The 23,391-nt window shown below is 36.0% G+C and overlaps 1 protein-coding gene and 1 non-coding gene across 2 annotated transcripts; one reads left to right on the plus strand and one right to left on the minus strand.

The window, feature by feature from the left end:
* Positions 1–313: 313 nt before the first annotated feature.
* Positions 314–420, minus strand: LOC127089510 (small nucleolar RNA R71). Its single transcript, XR_007791094.1, has one exon. It is a non-coding gene; the product is annotated as a small nucleolar RNA R71 (small nucleolar RNA).
* Positions 421–1,555: 1,135 nt separating this feature from the next.
* On the plus strand, positions 1,556–2,017 carry LOC127080429 (uncharacterized). Its single transcript, XM_051020748.1, has one exon. It carries the CDS (start codon positions 1,556–1,558, stop codon positions 2,015–2,017), a length of 462 nt encoding a protein of 153 aa, XP_050876705.1.
* The last annotated feature ends 21,374 nt before the right edge of the window (positions 2,018–23,391 follow it).

A 23,391-nucleotide genomic window follows, 5' to 3' on the forward strand; every position in this document is an offset into this window, starting at 1 on the left:
TATTGTTCCACCTACAATCCAAGTGAACAACTTTGAATTGAAACTTTCTCTGTTGCAAATCGTGCAACAGAACCAGTTCTTAGGAAATCCCACTAAGGACCCAATTCTTAATTTGTCAGTGTTTGTACAGTATGCAGACACATTAAAGACTAATAACGTAAATCCTGAAGCAATTCGCCTACGCTTATTTCCTTTCACCCTAGGAGATAAAGCCAGAGCTTGGCTACAGTATTTACATGTTAACTCTATCACTACTTGGAATGAACTAAAGAATACATTCTTAGCCAGATATTTTCCTCCGAGAAAAATAGCAGTGCTAAGAAATTACATAACCACGTTCAGACAGACAGAAAGAGAGTCACTTTTCGAAGCTTGGGAACGATATAAGGACATGATGAGACTATGTCCTCATTATGGTCTAGAGAAATGGATCATCATCCATACATTCTATAATGGTCTACTTTATAACACAAGAATGACCATAAACGCTACAGTTGGCGGTGCTTTAATGGATAAACCCTTCAATGAAGCTTACCAGCTTATTGAGAATATGGTCCAGAACCATTATCAATGGGGAAACGAATGTGCTCAAGTAGAGAAAACACCACAAAAGGGAGGCATGTTTCAAGTAAATGGCCTAGACCATGTGAGTACTAAGGTCGATGCCCTCACACAAAATATCAACAACTTAACTATTACCCTTCCAACTACTGTAGTTCTCGTAACTCCAAACTGCGAGATTTAGGAATCCAAAGACATATCGCTACTGATTGTTAGCTTTTGACAGGAAGTGTGTCGTACTAAGTTAACTATGCGCAAGGAAATCCCTATTCAAACACTTATAATCTAGGATGGAGAAATCATCCAAACTTTTCCTGCAAAAACAACAACGCTTTGTTTGCTCCCATCCCACCACCAACAACACCTCCAAATTTTCAGAAGGGAGATACCGTTGCTCCATCCGCTCCTAGAAAATCAAATTTGGAATTGATGATGGAGAACTTCATTGCAACTCAAACTCAAAAAAATAAAGAACTTATGAACCAAAATTTCCACACAAATGAGTTGGTGAAATAATTGGCGAAGAAGGTTGACGCCATGGCCGCACATAACAAGATGCTTGAGACATAAATCTCTCAAGTAACCTTGTAACAAGCAGCCACTACTACCCCTGCTGACACATTCCCATGCCAACCTCAACCTAACCCTAAAGTTCATACTAACGCCATCACACTATGAACTAGGAAGGAACTGGATGGACCTGTTAACCCAAGAGTTTCAAACTCTGTAATATATAGGAAAGATGAGAGCGAACTAGAGAAACTAGATTATGAGAGCCAGGAAGAACCACAGAAAGCTGATAATGAGGAGACAACCAAAAGCAATGAAATAGTTGAAAAAGAGAATCCTTATGTGCCTCCACTTCCTTATAAACCAAAAATACAATATCCTCAAAGACTCGCCAAATCAAAGAATGAGGGTCCGTTTAAGAAATTCATAGAGCTTCTAAAGCAACTTCATATCACTATACCTTTTCACAGAAGCCATTACACAAATGCCCTCTTACGCCAAGTTCTTAAAGGAAACCCTATCCAATAAAAAGAAACTTGAAGATGACGAGACAGTGGCACTCACTGCAGAGTGTAGTGCCATTATCCAAAACAACATGCGCATGAAGCTGAAAGACCCTGGTAGTTTTTTTATTCCGTATGTTATAGGCAAGTTTGTCACCGACAAGGCACTTTGTGACTTAGGAGCTAGCGTGAGCCCAATACCTCTTTCGATTTGTGAAAAGCTAAACTTAGGAGACTTGATACCTACGAGACTGTCCCTCCAATTGACCGATCACTCAGTTAAATACCTTGTGGGAATGCTGGAAAATATTCTAGTACGCATTGGACAATTCTATATCCCTACATACTTCATAGTAATGGATATAAAGGAAGACTCTAATATACCTACCATATTAGATAGACCTTTCTTATCCACTGTCGGTGCGATAATAGATGTAAAATGAGGGAAATTAACATTCGAAGTAGGTGAAGAAAAGATTGAGTTTATTCTTTCTCAATTTCTTAAAGCTCCAGCTGTAAATGACACCTTTTATTTCATAGATATCATTGATGAATGCATAAAAAAATTAGCAGCTGAATGACCACCGCCTATCAAGGAATTGATCAAATTTCTAGCAGAAGCTATGCTATAAGAAAATGAGGCTGAACATTATCAAGATGAGAGCCTAAGAGAATGTCTTGCACTTACACATGACCATATGCCAAGCCCTAAGCAACCTTCAATATAACTTAAGGTGCTACCCAAAAATTTAAGATACGAGTTTCTAGATGGACGCCTTGATCGTCCAATCATAGTTATTGTTGATCTTGATAAATACGAGACTAAGAAACTTTTGGTAGTATTGCAAAAGTATCATATTGCTTTAGGCTACAATATTTCATATCTAAAAGGGATAATCCCCTCTATGTGTATGCACAGAATCATGCTAGAAGAGGACTCTAAAGTCTCTAGAGAGCACCAGAGGAGGATTAATCATATCATGGGTGATGTAGTAAAAAAAGAAGTGCTAAAACTACTTAAAGCTGGAATAATTTATTTGATCTCTGATAGTCAATAGGTTAGCCCAGTGCATGTCGTACCTGTTGGTGTAAGCCCTAGAGGCCAATACTTTTCATACTTGTATCGAATGATTTAGTAATAATAAAAGGATCTTTCTTTATTATGTTTGTTTAATAAATTCCCTAGAATAGATAGTCCGTTTAATGTATAAATGTGACTTAATCATGAGATCCCATTAAACATAAGGATACTATTCTTAAAGTATCTGTAGTCGAGCTTTGTTGTGAAGTGGGATAACATTAAAGCATTAAGACTATTATGTATATAGACTGATAATGGATAAGGAGTTATCAAGTCTTAAACATAGGTATGAATATTAGGAGTAATATTTATACTGGATTGACCCGCTATGAGAATACCATATAGAATGTTATGCAAAGTGTCATAAGTTATTCTCATGGTGATAGTGGTGTATACCATCCTTCAACCTGAAACCACTATGAACCCTATATGTAGAGTCGAATGCTTTATTGATGATCAAACATTGTTCGTATTTGGATGACCATAAAGACAGTTGATGGGTACTCCACAAAGCATGTTGAGGGACATGAGTGACCTAGATGGAATTTGCCCATCCTGCGTAACAGGATAAATGTCTACGGGCCCAATATTGAACTGGACAAGGATGACACGGTTTATGCCTTGTGTTCAATATAGACATAGGGGCAAAATGGTAATTGTACACATAAGTATTATCACAAAAGGATTTTTCATATCACATGACATTTTCGTGTCTTGGGTAGTAGTGATGTGTTGCTAGATACCACCCACTATTTATTATGTTAAATACGTGATTTAATATAATTGATAGTGTCGCGAAAACCTACAGGGTCACACACAAAAGGACGGATTGATGAGAGATAGAGTAAATAAGGAACATCGTACGGTACGGTGCACTTAAGTGAATTGTAGAACATCGTAAGGTACGATGTACTTAAGTAGAATACAAAATATGGTAAGGTACCATGCGCTTAAGTGATTTTGGCATATCATATATATGGGTCACATACACTTAAGTGGGCTTTTTAGCTTGCAGCCCACACAAGTGGTTCTATAAATAGAACCCTTGTGCAGAAGCATTTGTTCAGTTGAAATTTTCGTTTCTCTCTCTCTCTCTCTCTCTCTCTCACACACACACACACACACACACACACACACACACACACACAAAAGCCTTCATTCGTAGCAGCTAGCACTGAGATTGAAGGAATTTATTCGTGTGGACTGAGTAGAGGCGTTGTCACCATTCAACGTTCATGATCACTCCTTATATCTGCATCAAAGCTTTCTATCACCACAAGAGATAATGATTCTATCATTGATCATTCCCATTCGTAAGGATCACAAAAGGAAAAATTTTTTAATTTCCACTATGTTTTGGATCGCTATTCTCCTTCAGTGGTATGATAGCCACTTACGAAACCATGCATCTGATAGCTGTTTATTTTCTATATTTTCTATATTAATATGATTAAAAGACAGAATGAATCAAAGAATAAACGAGTAATTAAATTTGGCATCATGTGTGTACGATTTGGATGATTAATGTTGACTATGCTTCGGAATCCGACGTTAGTATGGTGAAGCAGTGACACATCGATCGTCCATAGGTTACACAATTGAGATCGATCAAGTTATATATATGATATAACTAATTATGATGCAAATTACAATATATATGATATATTGTTTCTCTTTCGTTCATTCAAACACTTAATGGTAGTTTTCCTTTGAGAGATCGATGGTCATTTGCTTCGGAATCCGACGAAAGTATGGTGAAGGAATGACGTGTTAATCAATCACACTGAATTAACAATCGAGGTGTGTTTGACGGTATGAAATTGGTGCATTAGGGTTCATGACGGTATAAGGGTTGTGTTGTCAAAGAGTTATGTGATTAGGGTTGTGATTGCGCAAGAGTTGTGCTTTAAAGTATAAAGTGTTGATGCGAAAATCAACGTCGATTTCAAATGAATTATTCATTAAAATTTTGCATCGGGGCGCTTCCCCCTTGACCCCCGTCCGCTGAACGGTCAGCAGAAACCTCAACTAACTCTGCGTAGTGTGATCGGTCGCCGAAATTTAATTTGGTTTATTTATATAACAGAATTTAAATTAATAATAATAATGTGTTTATTATTATTGTCTTATGGTGATTGGTCATGACCTTAGTTTTCCTTTATTTTGTTTTGGGATTTTAAAATATGACCTGCGTGTCGTGCCTCTCTTTTAATCTCTTAATGTAACTTCTTTTCTCATCTCACTCCCTCGTATGTAAAACGAGTTTCTTTTATGTAATGTAATATTATGAAGAAAGAGAAGAATACAATATCAAAGGAGGACAACCTTGAAGATCTTGCTTGGAGAAGCTTAGATCGTTATTAGGTTAGCTTAGGTTCTCTCATTGGCTTGGGAGAACAATTGCGCTAGGGGCCATAACTGTTTCATTTGGTATGTATGTTGATGCATGTGAATGCATGTTGATGCATGTGAGAGACGATTTATATGATAAATAAGCCGGTGAGATCAGAATAATTGCAAATTCCCTCAAATTAAATATTAAGTTTATGCTTTCCAAGTTTTAGCACTCATCAAGACTAGTATCGAGTAATGTAGGTTTCCCCTACGCGAGGTGCATGTTCTATATTATTAAGGTGCGATGGGATAATTGTAATATCCAATTGCCAAAACAATGGGTCAAACTTAACTAAACAAACTATAATAAGATTATATACGTTTAGAAGCAAGAGTTGGAAATGATCCATGTGATGGATTGGAATAAGGAGTTATTCACACAACTAAAATATTTGAGAGTTGCATTAGATACAATTGGAAGGAGTTCCTACCTAAATAACCTAGTTTTGTGTAATCCATCTACGCGGACTTAAAACAAAGTGAAATGTGGATCTCGACCCACTAGAAAATCTTCCAACGGGATTTTCTAAATCAAATGGTGAGGGTCATTTGTTTTGAGTAAAATAGTGGAAGCATATTTAATTAAAGGCCTAATTAAATATGTTATTTAGTGATACTTATGTTTTCATTATTTTTCATGTAGATTACCATGACAACAAACACCTCTAACAACATTTTGCGATCAATCCTTGATAAGGAAAAATTGTCTAGGACAAATTTTATGGATTGACACCAAAATCTTAGGATTGTCCTCAAACATGATAGAAAGTTGTATGTCTTGGAGAAACTTGTTCCTAAATAGGAACCTCGTAGTTCTGCACCTAAGGCAGAAAGAGATGCTTATAAGAAGCATGTCGATGATGCCAATAAAACTGCTTGACTCATGCTAGCTACCATGAATTCAGAGTTACAAAAGTAACATGAGAATATGACAGCGTTCGATATGATCGAACACCTGAAGATTCTCTATCAAGAGCAGGCAAGGCATGAAAGGTTTGAAGTTTCAAAAGTCTTTTTTCAAGGCAAGTTAGTTGAGGGAGCCCCTGTAGGTCCCCATGTGCTCAAGATGATTGGGTATGTGAAGAACCTTGAGAGGTTGGGTTTTCCCCTCGGAAAGGAACTTGCGACTGATTTGATCTTGCAATCAATTCCAGATAGCTTCAGTCAATTCGTCCTTAATTTCAATATGAATGATATGGACAAATCTCTTCCTGAACTGCTAGCCATGTTAAGAACTGCTGAGCAGAATCTGAAGTCAAAAGGGAAGTTCATTCTGATGATCGGAAATAGAAAGAGACAGAACAAAAGACCCACCAAGCAGGGTGGTAAAGGGAAAGGTAAGGAGGTTTCCAAACCCAAACCCACAACTCCTGCTTTGGAGCCTAGTGGAGGAATAACAAAGGAAGGCACATGCTTCTATTGAGGTAAGACCGGACACTGGAAGAGAAACTGCCCAAAGTACCTGGAAGATAAGAAGAATAGAGTAGAGACTTCAACTTCAGGTATTTTTGTTATTGAAATTAACTTATCTACTTCTGCATCATGGGTATTAGATACTTAATACGGTTCTCACATTTGTACCAATGTGCAGGGGCTAAAAAGGAGTAGAGATTTGGATAAAGGTGAAGTTGACCTACGAGTTGGCAATGGAGCAAAGGTTGCTGCTTTAGCCGTAGGAACTTATGTGTTAACTTTACCTATTGGTTTAATAATTCAGTTAGAGAACTATTATTATGTACCTGCAATTAGCAGGAATATTATTTTCGTTTCTTGTTTAGACAAGTTTGGTTTTTCATTTATAATAAAGAAAAATTGTTGCTCCATTTATTTGAATGATATAATCTATGCTACTGCATAAATGAACAATGGACTATATGTCCTTGATCTTGAAATGCTTATTTATAACATTAATACTAAAAGGATGGAACCTAATGAGTTAAGTCAAACTTACCTTTGGCATTGTCGATTAGGCCACATAAATGAGAAACACATTTCCAAACTCCATAAAGATGGTGTTGATTCTAAGTGTTGGCAGCAATTTTGGTAAAACAAAGAGTGTTTACAAGATGTCATGTGTGATGTCATAACATGAGATATCCTATGTACCTGCTGGAATTCAAGAACATGTGCAAGCAGGATTGTTTCAGAATGCCACATACAATGACAAGGCTTCTGATATTGGTTGTACCTGCTGGAGCTTAAATGGAAGATATGTTCATACAGGATTGTTTCTGATGACATGCACAATGTCATGGTATCTGATATGGCTGTACCTGCTATAAAAGGAAATTGGACTATGCAGGATTTTTCCAGGATGTCAGACCCGATGTCATGACATCTTGTACACAGAACATTCAGTATGAATGTCTGGTGTTTTGTGATTGCACAATTAATGGCAATCTTTGTATGATTGAAGATATGGCTAGCTGGCGCATTCAATCATGGATTACAACCAGATTTACTTATTTTCCAAGGAGATCTATACAGCTGTTATAAAAAGATTTGGTTGGAAAATAGATTTAGGGTTTTTAAGATGTCCAAGCCTAGCTGAGAGCTTCTATAAAAAGGGACTTAGAAAACCTGTTTGAATACACAACCAAGACTGAGCGAAATATAGAGAGAGAGCTAGGGTTTGTGTCTGTTTAGTCGTAAGACTTGTAGGTCATTCAAGTCATCCATTGATGATTGAATTGGACTGATTTGTGGTTGTAATTTGTAACTCTAAAGCTGTTAAGGAAGAGTGTGTGTCTACTTGATCAAAGCTGTGAAGCAAGATCAAGTGTGTGTCTTCTTGATCAAAGTTGTGAAGCAAGATCAAGAGTGTGTCTTCTTGATTGAAACTGTGAAGTAAAATCAAGAGTTTGTAATTGAAAAGTATTTTCTTTTCACAAGGGATTGTTGTTTAAAATCACGGGTGTGTGATTGTAAGGGAAGTGAGTGGGTTCTCATATCTAAGAGTGCTTAGGTAGAAGTTGCACGGGTAGAGATTAGGTGAGAAAGATTGTAACTTGTTGAAGTGTATGGATAGTCTTTGAACTAATTCTATTTTAGTTAATTTTCCTTCCTGGCTTGGTAGCCCCCAGACGTAGGTGAGTTGCACCGAACTGGGTTAACAATTGCTTGTGTGATTTGCTTTACAATTCTGTTTATTTATCCATTGTGTATTAACAGATATTAGTATCGTGACATTACCTTCGACATCTTATATCTGATACCAGAATTTCAGATGGACTCTTTGACTCTTCTGATTATGAATCATATGATACATGGAGATCTTGTTTAATTGGAAAGATGAAAAAAGTCTCCATTCACAGGAAAGGGTGAAAGAGCTAATGATCTTTTGGCCATCATACATACTGATGTATGTGGACCATTGAACATACCAGCCAGAGGAGGTTTTCAGTACTTCATCAAATTTACTGATGATTTCAGTAGATATGGTTATGTGTATTTAATGAAACACAATTCAGAGTCCTTTGAAAAGTTCAAGGAATTCAAGAATGAAGTACAAAACCAAATAGGTAAGAATATTAAAACTCTTCGATCATATCGAGGTGGTGAATATTTAAGCCTAGAGTTTGATGACCATCTGAAAGAGTGTGGGATTTTATCCCAACTTACTCCTCCTGGAACACCCCAATGGAACGGTGTATCTGAGAGAAGAAATCGAACCTTGTTAGACATGGTCTGATCCATGATGAGTCACACCGATCTTAAAAACTCCTTTTGGGGACATGCATTATTGATAGCAGCTTACACACTTAACCGTGTTCCATCCAAAAAGGTTGAGAAGACATCATATGAGATATGGAATGGTAAGAAACCACATATGTCTTACATGAAGATTTGGGGTTGCGAAGTTTATGTGAAATGACAAATTTCAACTAAGCCTGAGCCCAAATTTGACAAATGCTTATTTGTGGGGTATCCTAAAGAAACAAGAGGGTATTACTTCTACAATCCTTTTGAGGGAAAAGTGTTTGTCGCTCAAACTCGAGTTTTCCTAGAAAAGGATTTTATTTCCAAAGGAATCAGTGGGAGGAAAGTAGAGCTTGAAGAAATTCAAGAATCACAAAGCATTGATACACCTATGGGGGAATTAGAGCAGGAAACACAAGTAGTTGTGGAAGAGCAACCTACTCAAGTAGAACAAGACTAGCATAGGTCAAGTAGGATATGTCACCTACCTAAGAGATATGGATATCTCATAACTGATCAAGGTGATGTATTACTCATGGATCAAGATGAGTTGTGACCTACCAAAAGGCCATAACTGGTCCCGAGTCTGAGAAGTGGCTAGAAGCCATGAAATCTGAAATGGATTCCATGTACACAAACTAGGTTTGGACCTTGGTAGAGCCTCCTGTAGGAGTTAACCCTATAGGATACAAGCGTGTCTTCAAAAAGAAGACTGACATGGATGGTAGGGTACATACCTATAAGGCAAGACTGGTTGCAAAAGTATATAAACAAATTCATGGGGTTGACTATGATGAAACCTTTTCACCAGTTGCAATGCTCAAATCTGTTCGGATTTTACTTGCTATCGTTGCATATCATGATTATGAAATATGGAAAATTGATGTCAAAACTGCTTTCCTTAATGGTAATCTTCTTGAGGATGTGTACATGACACATCCTGAAGGATTTGACATACTAGAAGAAGCCCAAAAGATATGTAAGTTGCAAAGGTCAATATATGGATTGAAGAAAGCTTCCATAAGATGGAATCTTCATTTTGATGAAACAGTAAAACAATATAGATTCATGAAGAATGAAGATGAGCCTTGTGTAAACGACATATTACTCATTCGAAACGATGTCCCTACCCTACAACAAGTAAAGTCTTGGTTGGGGAAATGCTTTTCTATGAAGGACCTAGGTGAAGCAGCCTATATATTAGGAATCGGGATCTATAGAGATAAATTACAAAAACTGCTTAGCCTAAGTTAGAGTACATTCATAGACAAAGTGCTGAGACATTTTAATATGCATGATTCCAAGAAAGGATTCATACCTATGCAACATGGCTTATGTATATCAAAAACACAATCCCCTTCAACTAAGGAAGAAAGGGATCACATGAATAAGATTCCATATGCATCTGCAATAGGATCTATCATGTATGCCATGTTATGTACTCGACCAGATGTCTCGTTTGCTTTAAGTGCAACGAGTAGGTACCAATCTGATCCCGGTGATGCTCATTGGGTAGTTGTCAAGAATATCCTTAAGTATTTGAGAAGGACTAAGGACTCATTCTTGATATATGGAGGTCACAAAGAACTTGTTGTAATTGGATACACCGATGCTAGCTTCCAGACAAATAAGAATGACTTTAGATCACAATATGGTTATGTGTTTTGCTTAAACAGTGGTGCTGTGAGTTGGAAAAGTTCAAAGAAAGATATAGTTGTTGATTCTACAACCGAGGCCAAGTATATTGCTACCTCAAGTGCAGCAAAGGAAGTTGTTTGGATCAAATCGTTCATTAGTGAACTTGGCATATTTCCTAGCATTGTGGATCCCATTGATCTCTATTGTGATAACAATGGTGTTATCGCACAAGCTAAGGATCCTAGATCTCACCAACGATCCAAACACATACTTAGGCATTATCACCTCATTCGAGAGATAATAGATAGAGGATATATGAAAATATGTAAAGTACCTACACTTGACAATATTGCTGACCCACTGACAAAGCCTCTTGCGCAACAGAAGCATGATGGCCATACTAGATCTATGGGCATTAGGGGTATGCCTGATTGGCTCTAGTGCTAGTGGGAGATTGTTGGTGTAAGCCCTAGAGGCCAATATAGGAGTAATATGTGGGATAACATTAAAGCATTAAGACTATTATTTATATAGACTGATGATCACATCTCATAGATCATGGATAAGGAGTTATCAAGTCTTAAACATAGGTATGAATATTAGGAGTAATATTTATACTGGATTGACCCGCTATGAGAATACCATATAGAATGTTATGCAAAGTGTCATAAGTTATTCTCATGGTGATAGTGGTGTATATCACCCTTCGACCTGAAACCACTATGGAACCTAGATGTAGAGTCGAGTGCTTTATTGCTGATCAAACATTGTCCGTAACTGGATGACCATAAAGACAGTTGATGGGTACTCCACGAAGCATGTTGAGGGACATGAGTGACCTAGATGGAATTTTCTCATCCTGCGTAACAGGATAAATGTCTATGGGCCCAATATTGAACTGGACAAGGATGACACGGTATATGCCTTGTGTTCAATATAGACATAGGGGCAAAAGGATAATTGTACACATAAGTATGATCACAAAAGGATTTTTCAGATCACATGACATTTGCGTGTCTTGGGTAGCAGTGATGTGTTGCTAGATATCACTCACTGTTTATTATGTTAAAAACGTGATTTAACATAATTGCTAATGTCACGAAAACCTACAGGGTCATACACAAAAGGACGGATTGATGATAGATAGAGTAAATAAGGAACACCATAAGGTACGATGCACTTAAGTGAATTGTAGAACATCGTAAGGTACAATGTACTTAAGTAGAATACGAAATATGGTAAGGTACCATGCACTTAAGTGATTTTGGCATATCATAAGATATGGGCCACATACACTTAAGTGGGCTTTTTAGCTTGCAGCCCATACAAGTGGTTCTATAAATATAACCCTTGTGCGTAAGCATTTTTGTGAGAGAATTCTTTACCTTGAATTAATTTTTAATGATAGCAAATTGTGTGATCACCATCCAAATGTTGGTTGTGCATTGCATTACATGATACATGTGTGTTTTATTATATTTTTCATCCCACTCTATTGTTGCATAACTGTACATATAGACCTACATTGATACTTCCCTCTAAATAACAATTAAAATGCATTTGGTGTCAGTATGCATCAATACATAAACCTCTGCATCGATACACACAGCATGTGATAAATCACAAAACATTTTTGTTCAGTATGCATCGATGCATACGAGTCATGCATCAATACATGAAAGGCAAAAGACTCTATGCATCGATCCACACGATCCCTGCATCGATACATGACTAATTGAAACAGTCTGTGTATCAACACATACGCATCAGGCATCGATACATACTAGTGTAATAATCACATGCATCGATACACACGACTTTTGCATCGATATATGAATAATCAATTTCACCAAAAATTCACATATCCTACAGTATGCATCGATGCACACTATTATGTATCAATGCACAAAGCTGTTTTGTGGTATAACAGCAACTGTTTTACAGCATATAAAAGACAGGTTACAACAGCAGTGCAAAAACACGAATTCATTGAGGGAAAACAATTGAACACAAATCAAAAGCAGTGTTGGAGCAATTGTTTGAGAGCAATTAGAAACCTGAAAGAGACTTCATCTTCTTCATCTTCTCAATCACTTTTCTTCAAGAACATTTACACATAACCATTCTTGTTCTTTGGATTAAAGAAGCATCGAGATAACGTTCAGTGGTACGATCAAGGATCTAGCTGTGGTTTGCAGTGGAACGATCGAGGATCTAGCTGAGTCGAAGATTGAAGGGGGTTTCTAGGAAAAACCTACTGGTTTGTCCTTCAAGAACTGGAGTGTTCTTCAGGGTTTGGGAGTCACGTTTGCAGAACATATTCAGCCGCAGCGTTGCGTTTGGAGATCGGGGGATTTCGCAAGCAGGTCGTGGAACCGGTGAATTGTTTGCAATTTCGTGCAGGAAAATCTTGATCGTGCTCAGATCAAGTGAAGGTTCATACAAGAAGAGGTTCTTAGAGTTTAGAATTCTGTCTTTGTATCATAACCTTGTATCAATGGATTCGGCAATAATTGATAATCAAAGTTCTCAATTTCATTTGAAATTGAGAGGGAGACGTACCCACACGCGAGGACGACGTGGGGAACTTCCTTACCAAATCTCTGCGTATCGTACTCTTACCTTACTCCTCTTTACGTTTTTCAAACTGTTTTCGCAATTTCAGTTAGTGTGTGGTGATTGTTTCTTTTTCAAGACAGCAGTGGCAAGAAAACTTTAATCAAACTCCATTGCTGTTTATCATCGATCACATACACACCAACTGTTTGATAAAACGGTTAGCTAGATTTTATTCATTGGAAATAGACTTTAATGATAAGTGCATTCAATTATTTAAAATTCTGGTGTGAATTGGTTCTGTCATTCTCATTAAAATCCAGCAATTAAACTTGTGTGTCCGGCTTTCTAGTAGCGGTTCAGAATAGACGGAAGTCGATTCGGGACTGATTTTTCCGCCAACTTTGAAAACTCTGATAAAATTTCAAATCCGTTAAATTTAAAAGAGGTGATCTATTCACCCCCCCTCTCGATCACTAGCCACACCGTCTAACAATTTTTTCAGTTGAAATTTTCGTTTCTCTCTCTCTCTCTCTCTCTCTCTCATAAAAAGCCTTCATTCGTAGCAGCTTGCACTGAGATTGAAGGAATTTGTTCGTGTGGACTGAGTAGAGGCATTGTCACCATTCAACGTTCGTGATCACTCCGTAGATATGCATCAAAGTTTCAATCGCCACAAGAGGTAACGATTCTATCACTGATCATGCCCATTCGTAAGGATCACTAAAGGAGAAATTTGTTAATTTTCGCTGCGTTTTGGATCGTTATTCTCCTTAAATACCTAAGAAAGGAGGCACCACTGTAGTTCATAATGAGAAAGGAGAGTTTGTAGCTAAAAGAGTAGAAATTAGATGGTGAATGAGTATAGATTACAGAAAGCTAAACAAAGCAACTCTGAAAGACCATTTTCCTCTTTCGTTCATTGACCAAATGCTTGAACATTTACCTAGAAACTCATGTTTTTGTTACTTAGACGATTACCCAAGAATTTTCCAAATGCCAATTCATCTAGATGACCAAGAAAATACTACCTTCACATGTCCCTATGGAACGTTTGTCTATCGTTGGATGCCATTAGTGAAGGAGAATTGCGATCCAAAACGCAACGGAAATTAAAATTTTCTCCTTTAGTGATCCTTACGAATGGGCATGATCAGTGATAGAAATCATTACCTCTTGTGGCGATGGAAACCTTTGATGCAGATCTAAGGAGTGATCATGAACGTTGAATGGTGACAACGCCTCTACTCAGTCCACACGAACGGATCCTTTCAATCTTAATGCTAGCTGCTACAGATGAAGGCTTTGAGTGAGTGAGTGAGAGAGAGAGAGAGAGAGAGAAAATTTTATCGGATCAAATGCTTCTTCATAAGGGTTCTATTTATAGAACCACTTGTGTGGACTGTAAGCTAAAAAGCCCACTTAAGTGTATGTGGCTCATATCTCATGATATACCAAAATCACTTAAGCGTGTGGTACCTTACCATATTTCGTATTTTACTTAAGTGCATCGTACCTTACGATGTTCTACAATTCACTTAAGTGCACCGTACCTTACAATGTTCCTTATTTACTCTATCTCTCATCAATCCGTCCTTTTGTGTGTGACCCTGTAGGTTTTCGCGACATTGGCAATTATATTAAATCACATATTTAACATAATAAACAGTGAGCGGTATCTAGCAACACATCACTGCTACCCAAGACACGAAAATGTCATGTGATCTGACAAATCCTTTTGTGATAATACTTGTGTGTACAATTACCCTTTTACCCTTATGTATATATTGAACACAAGGCATATACCGTGTCATCCTTATCCAGTTCAATATTAGGCCCTTAGACATTTATCCTATTATGCAAGGTGGCCAAATTCCATCTAGGTCACTCATGTCCCTCAGCATGCTTCGTGGAGTATCCATCAACTGCCTTTATGGTCATCCAGTTACAGGCAATGTTTGATCAACAATAAAAACACTCGATTCTACATCTAGGGTTCATAGTGGTTTCAGGTCGAAGGGTGGTATACACCACTATCACCATGAGAATAACTTATGACACTTTGCATAACATTCTATATAGTATTCTCATAGCGGGTCAATCCAGTATAAATATTACTCCTAATAATCATACATTTGTTTAAGACTTGATAACTCCTTATCCATGATCCATGAGATGTGATCATCAGTCTAAATACATAGTAGTCTTAATGCTTTAATGTTATCCCACTTCACAACAAAGCTCGACTACAGATACTTTAAGAATAATGTCCTTATGTTTAATGGGATCTCATGATTAAGTCACACTTGATACATTAAATGGACTAGCTATTATAGGAACTTTATTAAATAAAAATAATAAAGAAAAAATCCTTTTATTATTAATAAATAATTTGATACAAGTACCAAAAGTGTTGGCCTCTAGGGCTTACACCAACAATTTGGACTATGCAATGCTCCTGCAACCTTCCAAAGATGTATGATGGCTATACTCGCAGACTTCCTAGATGATATCATGGAAGTATTTATGGATGATTTTTCCGTGTTTGGATCAAGCTTTGAAGGGTTCCTTGTTAACTAAGGAACGGTGCTAAAAAGATGCGTCAAAATAAATCTAGTTCCTAACTGGGAGAAGTGTCATTTCATGGTAAAATAAGGCATAGTCTTATGACACATAGTATTTGAGAGAGGAATCAAGGTTGACAAAACAAAAATCAAAGTTATTAAAAACCTCCAACCACCCAAGATAGTTGGAGACGTCCGGAATTTCCTTAGACACGTCGACTTCTATTGAAGTTTTATTGAAGATTTCGTTAATATCCCTAAACCTTTAATTGGTCTCTTGATGAAAGACGCTGCATTTATCTTTGATTAAAAATTCGTATAGTCATTTAATCTTCTTAATCATGCCTTAATCTATGCACCTATCATGCAACCTCTGATTGGAGTCAACCATTTAATCTCCTTAACCGATCTCACCTTTACATACCGGTTTGGAGTTGTATTGTACGTATTGATTCAATTGCATGTATGTATGATTAGATACTTATATATATATATATATATATATATATATATATATATATATATATATATATATATATATATATATATATATATATATATATATATATATATATATATATATATATATATATATATATATATATATATATATATATATATATATATATATTCTTAATAACAATATGTTTCCCCCAACATGTATTTACTAAGCTCTTAGAGTTCGGGATGTAAGGACTGTCGTTCTGACGAGATTCGGTAAATTATATTGGTATTGATTTTTAATATTAATTTTTTTTTGGTTCTGAATTTTATTTTTAAAGTTAAAAAGTTTTGCGCAACGTCGAAAGCACTCAGATATCAATCAATATCGCGACAGTGTGAGACCGGTATCCGATCAATAAAATTTGAATTTTTAATTTCTAAAAATAGTGACAACGACAACATTTTATTAATTAATTAGGACTTATCGATTTTTAAAAAGTATTTCGAAATTGTAATTTGCAGAGCGACAACATGGCATTTACGGTTTCGAAACACAACATGAGTTGCACGAAAGTGAGTACTACTTTTAAATTAGTATTTCTTCCGGAAAAATATTTTAAAACCAAACGCAATGCTGAAATTTATCTGAGTCCCAAAGGTACCCGAGAAATTATATTTCGGTCTCCATTTATTTAAACTCTAAAAGTAGTAATTTACATTCGTTCTCAAACAAATCAAAATTCAATTAGCCTTAGATTTATAAAGCGATGATAGATCATAGTAGGTTGACATTTGTCTCTGTGGGTTCAATATTTTTTATACTATAATTTATTGTTCAGTGCACTTGCGGATTGGAAACATCATTGTCCTCTTTATATAGATGAAGAATAAGATCGTTGGAGGATAGAATTAGAAACTTCTTCAAATCCACAGCTGTAAAAGTTGGCACGAGGTTCAACCGTAAATCGTGGATAATGGAGAGAAAATCTTTTATAGTCGTTTATAGTAAAATCCCTTTTATTTCATATCTTAACTTATAATGTATTCTTAGAATATTCATTTCTTCCTTTTCTCTAAATCATTGGTTTCTTGTATGAGAGATTTCAAGCTTGATCAGAGTTTAGAGCCTTGAGAATAGACTTCAGAGTATAATGAAAATAAGGCTTGAATATATTAGAGTACACCTGGGTTGTTTACTCCAGAAGAGTTGATTGATATATCCAAAGTTGACTTTAAGTTTAGTACTTCTTCAAATTATCACTTTCGTTCAGAATCAGATGTTGTTCATAATCTTTCTCTATCCAGACTCTAGAGTCTCTTTGTCCAAAGTCCAGAGTCTCTCTTTGTCCAAAGTCCAAAGTTTGTTTTACTCAGCTTTGATCAGTGTCAGACTCTTTCAGAGTCTTCTCTATTCAGGAACTGGCTTGATAAGAGTTTTCTCTATTTATGATCTGTCTTGATCAGAGTTTGCCATCTAAAGGATTTGGCTTGATCAGATTCATCTTTACTCATCTTCTAGCTTGTTCAGAGTTTGATTGATTCAACTTTAGGCTTTGATCATATTTTGCATACTCAACAAACTATTAGAGTACAAAATTATTATTTATACATTGTTATCATCAAAACTTAAGGAAAGTAAATGTGTAATCAAACTTGTTCCAACAATCTCCCCATTTTTTATGTTGAAAAATATTATAATTTTGATGAACAATTTGGACAACACAAATAATCAGCTAAAAATTAGAGATAGGTTTGTAAGCTCCCCTGAATTTTAGACTTCAAAATTTTCTTAGCTCAAGGTCATAGAGTGAGGTTTGCAAGTTCCCCTTGAGATTAAGACTTAGAAATATTTTGATTTTCAATCAGCTAAAAATCAGAGTTAAGTTTGTAAGCTGTCCCTGAATTTTAGACTTCAAAATTTTCTTAGCTTAGTGTCACGGTGTGAGGTTTTCAAGCTCGCCCTGAGATTAAGACTTAGAAAAAGTTTTGATTTTCAATCAACTAAAAGTTAGGACAAAGGTTTGTAAGCTTCTCCTGAATTTTAGGCTTCAAAATTTTCGTAGCTTAATGTCACAGAGTGAGGTTTGCAAGCTCCCCCAGAGATTAAGGCTTAGAATTTTTTGATTAATAGTCAGCACATATAGTCATATGATTTATCCAATATATAACATATTTGGGAAATTTTATCTTGGGATAAAAATGAATCAAAATCATTTCTTTTTCTCCTCTTTTGTCATCAATCAAAGATAATAGATAAGATAGAAGAATAAAATACTTTTAGATTGATAAAAATTATTTCATAAACCAATTAAAAAAAATTAAGGTGCAGGTGGTAATCTGTTTAAAATGGTGCACAACAAATCCTCAATTTTGTGGTTGGTTTGAGCTTGTGTTATGAACATCTCATTTTGACTATCCAACCTTACCCTAGCCGCTACATTTTCTTCTTTAGTTCATCTAGAGTCTTGATAATGGCAGAGATGTTTTATGGCTCAGAAGATGACATTGGCACAAAAGATATCAATGGTACAGAAGGAAATGCCATAGAAGAAGAGGTTCCAATCTCTCGTCTAGAAGATGATGGAAGATTCTTAATACGCATAATGGACTCAGATGTTGGTAGCCTCAGAATCTGAGATCTAGCTTTTGATTCATCAACAACTCTCTTAAGTTCTAGAATAGGATTCGTAGCTGAAGAGAATCTAGATTGGAAGTTATTAAGCACCTTATCATAAGAAATTTATGTTAGAAACTTGATGTAAGATGCAATCTAGATTTTATATTTATGCCACAATGCATCACTCTCAGTAGGATAGGCACACTCAGCGACAACCTACTTCATAGAGAGGAGACCTACTACTATCTTTGATTCAACTTATGTCCATGCTTCATCAAATGAAGGTTTGAGTGGAGCATTCTCATGGATGTTAGTTCTATGAAATGCTTGGTCAGAGGTAGGAATGTATGATAGTTGAAAGGTTTCATTTATGGGTTCTAGGTCATGATCAGAATTGAGGGATGGAAATAGGTTATCGGTGGATGTTTCTGGTTCAAAATTGTATGATAAGTTAAGGGGTTTTGAAATCAGGGATATGAACTCGACACTTTCAACAAAGTCAGTGAAAGTTTCAGAGTTAGGTTTAGAGTTTTCAAGAATTGTATTCTCTACAGGGTGATTATCCTGAATAGAAGGAGGTGAAATGTGCATGGGAGAGGTTTCAAGTGGGTTTTCAGTTTGATTTTGGTCAGTTGATGATGGTGAGGATATTATGGGGGTTGGTTGGACGTGTTCTTTAAAGGCTGATTTAGAATGCGGTTTGATAATAGTGGTAAACATTTTATTTATGATGAGGGAAGGAACAAGAATAGTGGTAAAAATAATTGATGAAGGATTCACAGTAGCAGAACCATAAATATTAGAAGTCTTAACAGAGATAGAGTTACTTTGATTCTGAAAAGAAGATGGATAAATAAGTGCTACATTTGCAAGCACAATGTCTTCTTCTGCTTCATCATCTTCTTCATTATGTAACAATCTTCTATGCACATTTGAAATCTTTGCTTGTTTGGATGCAAAGGGAGGTGAAGGCGTTGAGAGTGTTGTATAGGTCACTTATGAAGATTCTTTCTTCTTCCTGGACTTCTTTTTTCTCTTGAGAAAAGCATATGGAGGACGCTCAGGCAAGTTGTTTGGGTAAACCATAGGGTCAATCCCTTCTTCCCTACAACTTCTCATATATCCTTCAAGAACATATGGAGGGTCTTGCATTGTGAACATTGGAAAATCTGCAATTTCTACCCTTTTGTTAGTAATTTCTTTTATGTTATTTCCTTAGGTTCTACCGTCTCGGAGATCATTTGCATGTTTTCCAAAGTCTCGCCATTGAAGGGATTTCCAACTTCAACTTTGAGATCCTCAGAAAGTTGCACATTCTCTAGAGCCTTTACCAAATGGCTTTCAACCAACACATCAGAGATTATTCTTCCAAGAGGAATCCATTTTCTAGGTTTAGTGGCACCATTTCTTGTATCTCTAATCATTTCCCTAAGATACTTGAAGAGGATTGATGGAAGATTCATTTTAGACTTAGTTTCCAGATAGTACAACATGTACTTTTGGTCCTAGTTAATATACTTAGGAGAGTTGTTGGAAGGTCTATGATAAATGCAATACTGTAAGACCCCAATTTTGTCCCTAAGATCCCTCATGGCATCATAACATTGCATTTGCATTGCCTCAAGGATCATAAGCATCTTGGTTCCCCTTACCTTTGGGTGGGACCCCTTGTGAGTGGTCGAGATTACCAAGCATGCTTGAATTGTATATTATTGCTTTTCTTATTTTGTTTACTAACCAAAAGCACAAAAATATGTCACTAACATCTTTTGTTTGTAGCTTGAGCAATCACAAGGTCAAAAGCTTCAAGGAGAATCATTGGTGCAAAGATATAGAAGAGAAGAGGAAAGCAAGCATGGTAATGGTTCCCAAAGCTCTCATCCATCAAATATGCCTCCCTAGCATCTCAATTCATCATTTTTGATCAAAGCAAGTCAAAGAGTTTGAGGTTTGTTTCCCAAGGAAACCCTAATTCATCTGTGTACCACAATGCCTTGCTCTTGAAGCAACCTCAGCCCATGATCAAATACAATCAAGGGAAGTTCTTTAACTCATCATTTCATGAATATTTGAACTTATTTGAGTGTCCTCAATCATAAATTCATCAAGATATGAGTCATGGACTTGAGAAGTTGATCAGTCAATCCATCTGACTATTTTGAAATGCACTGAGACCTAACTTTTTATGTGTTGGTCAAATGGAGATGATACCAAACGCAAAACTGTTCTTAAGGACAATATGAACAACTTTAGTGTTCATCACAAATTGATTTGAAGCTTGGAAAGTCATCTCCCATTCCAACACATTATAGGTCAATTTGACTGAAACCCTAATTTTGGGTCAACTTCCCAAGAACATAACTCATTCATTTTTTATGATTTTGAGGTGGGATCAAATTCATTGGAAAGCTTAAGATGTCTAATTAAAATATTATGTTGAACAAAATTTCAAAATCTCAAAGGAAATACATTTGATAATGCAAAATATTATAGGTCACTTTGGACTAAATGCATTGAAAGGCAAAAAAGTCCAACTTCAAGTGCCCATAACTCTTTCATCAAAAATCCAAATGATGCAAAATTTAAGTTCATTTTGATTGTCTTGAAAAGCTCTACAACTTTGATGTTGAAGGTTTTTTCATTTGAAGTTTCATCATCAAAACAGAGGGGCTTGAACATTGGCCAAATCTGGAAACCTCACCTTTGCATGTTTTGCACCTTACACTTTAAACTCAAAATTCACTAATTTCCACACTTCAAATGGATTTTTTCCCAACATAAAATTTGTTCCTTACATCAATACCTTTCCAACCATAACTCACATGCTCATGTTTGGATTTGGCAAATGGCATTTTCGAAGAGGAGAAATTTTAGGCATAATTGTGCATAACGTGTTGAAACTCATTACACAAGCCTATGCATTGCCAACTACACGTCCATTTCAGCTCAATTATATCTCAGATTGCATTTGGCATTGGATTTGGGCCTTCTACATGATCATGCAAGCCCATGCAATGAATATCCTCTTGCCATGCACACGAGTTTGATCACATTTGCCTTGCCTCTCCTTCTATAAATAGAGGCATCATTCCATTCAATTTTCATCCATGAATCAACCTGAAATGCTGCTGAATTGAAAACCAAACCTCTCACCAAAGGAACTATTTCATTTTCATTCAAATTTCTCAGATCTGAAATTCAACTAAATCTGGTTGAATTTCTAGATCTAAAGTTCCTAGACCTCTCTCTCATAATCCATTGAAGCTCTGTTTGGCCAAAGGAAGCCAGGAAACAAGCTCAGATCACCACAATTCAAAGGTTCTCTCCAACTGGTTTTTTCTTCGAAACTCACTATTTATTGATCTATTTGCTTGGATATTGTGTTGGCTGAAGTCCTCTTCATAGAGGCAATTGTTTTGAGTGCTCAATTGTTGAAATCCATGAAGTTCACATGAATACCACAGAATTTCCACCTCTGATTTTCTCTCAATATAGAGATCTAGAGTGGAATTGAGTGGTACAGGGGTGATGTACATCACTTCCTCTTTCGAATGATACCTAGATCGTTCATTTTGGTTTCCATTTTAAGTTCTGCAAATTTTGGATGTGGCCGGAGGTTGGCCGGAGAAGACGGTGGCGCTGGCCACCGTCTGGTTCCCAGATTCAATCTGATCCGTCCATATGAGTTTCCAGATTCAATCACATACGTCCATTGTTATGACTTATTTAAAGGCTTGGTGTGTTTCATTTGACCAAGGCGCATGGTGGAAGCGCGCGTCTGGAGCGTTTGATCAGCCACGTCAATTAATGAGGCTTGATCAAACGCTCCTGGTTTTTTTGATTTTTCTATTTTCTGATTTAATTTCTTTTATTTCCATTATTTTCAAAAATTCATATCTTCTTCATTTTAATTCCAAAAAATATGGCACCAATTGCATTCTTCTCCAAATAATTTCTAGTTTATAATTTTGATTTTTAATATTTTTTATTTTGTCATTTGATATTTTTTGTGAATTTTCTCTTTTCTGGTTATTTTTAATTCATTTTAAATAGTTTTTGATATTCAAAAAATACAAAAATATTTTCCTAACCTATTTGAATGATGATGGATCTATGAAAAATATTCTCATCAATTTTTTAATTGATTTGAGATTTATTTGAGATTTTAGTGCAATTAGGTTATTTTTTATTCATTTTAATTGATTAAAAATAGTTTCTGACTTTTAAAAATGCTGAAATTTTTTGTCAAACTTTGTTTGACCTTGTTGAACTTGGGATAAATCACTTGGACCTTTCAAGGTTGATTTGAAGTGATTTTGAAGTTTGACCTTTCTTTTATTTTTAATTCAAGTTTATTTTAATATTAAAAATGCCAAAAATAGTTTGCTTATTGTTTGACCTCCAATCTTCATCTCATTTTTGGTTTCTCATTATTTGACTTTGACTCTCAATGTCATTTGGTCAACACACATGGATTGGTACAATTTATTTCATCTTAATGCACTTTATTCTTTCCTTTTCCATTATCCATTATTCATCTCCTTCTTCTTCTTCTTTCTTTTTGATCAATGAGTTAAAGGTTGATAAGTTAGCATTGATTAGGGAGACTTAATCTTCCTTGATTCAAATCTAATTCATCTTGATCAATTGATCAAGGGAATGGCTTTGCATTAAGGATATGTTGTTTCCTAAACATGCATAGGACTTAAACCAATACAAGATCAATTCTCTTTTTTTCTTTTTTTTAGCATGGCAAGTTGTTGGAACTTGGTTCACTAATCAAGACTTCTAACTTGTGTTGTTGCCTACATTATTATTGACCGA

The sequence above is a fragment of the Lathyrus oleraceus genome, chromosome 5 (genome assembly GCF_024323335.1).
Source record: "Lathyrus oleraceus cultivar Zhongwan6 chromosome 5, CAAS_Psat_ZW6_1.0, whole genome shotgun sequence".
NCBI lineage: Eukaryota > Viridiplantae > Streptophyta > Magnoliopsida > Fabales > Fabaceae > Lathyrus > Lathyrus oleraceus.

What these genes read in the sequence shown, in the direction of transcription:
- LOC127080429 (XM_051020748.1), top strand. Translation starts at nt 1,556, where the DNA reads ATGCCCTCTTACGCCAAGTTCTTAAAGGAAACCCTATCCAATAAAAAG.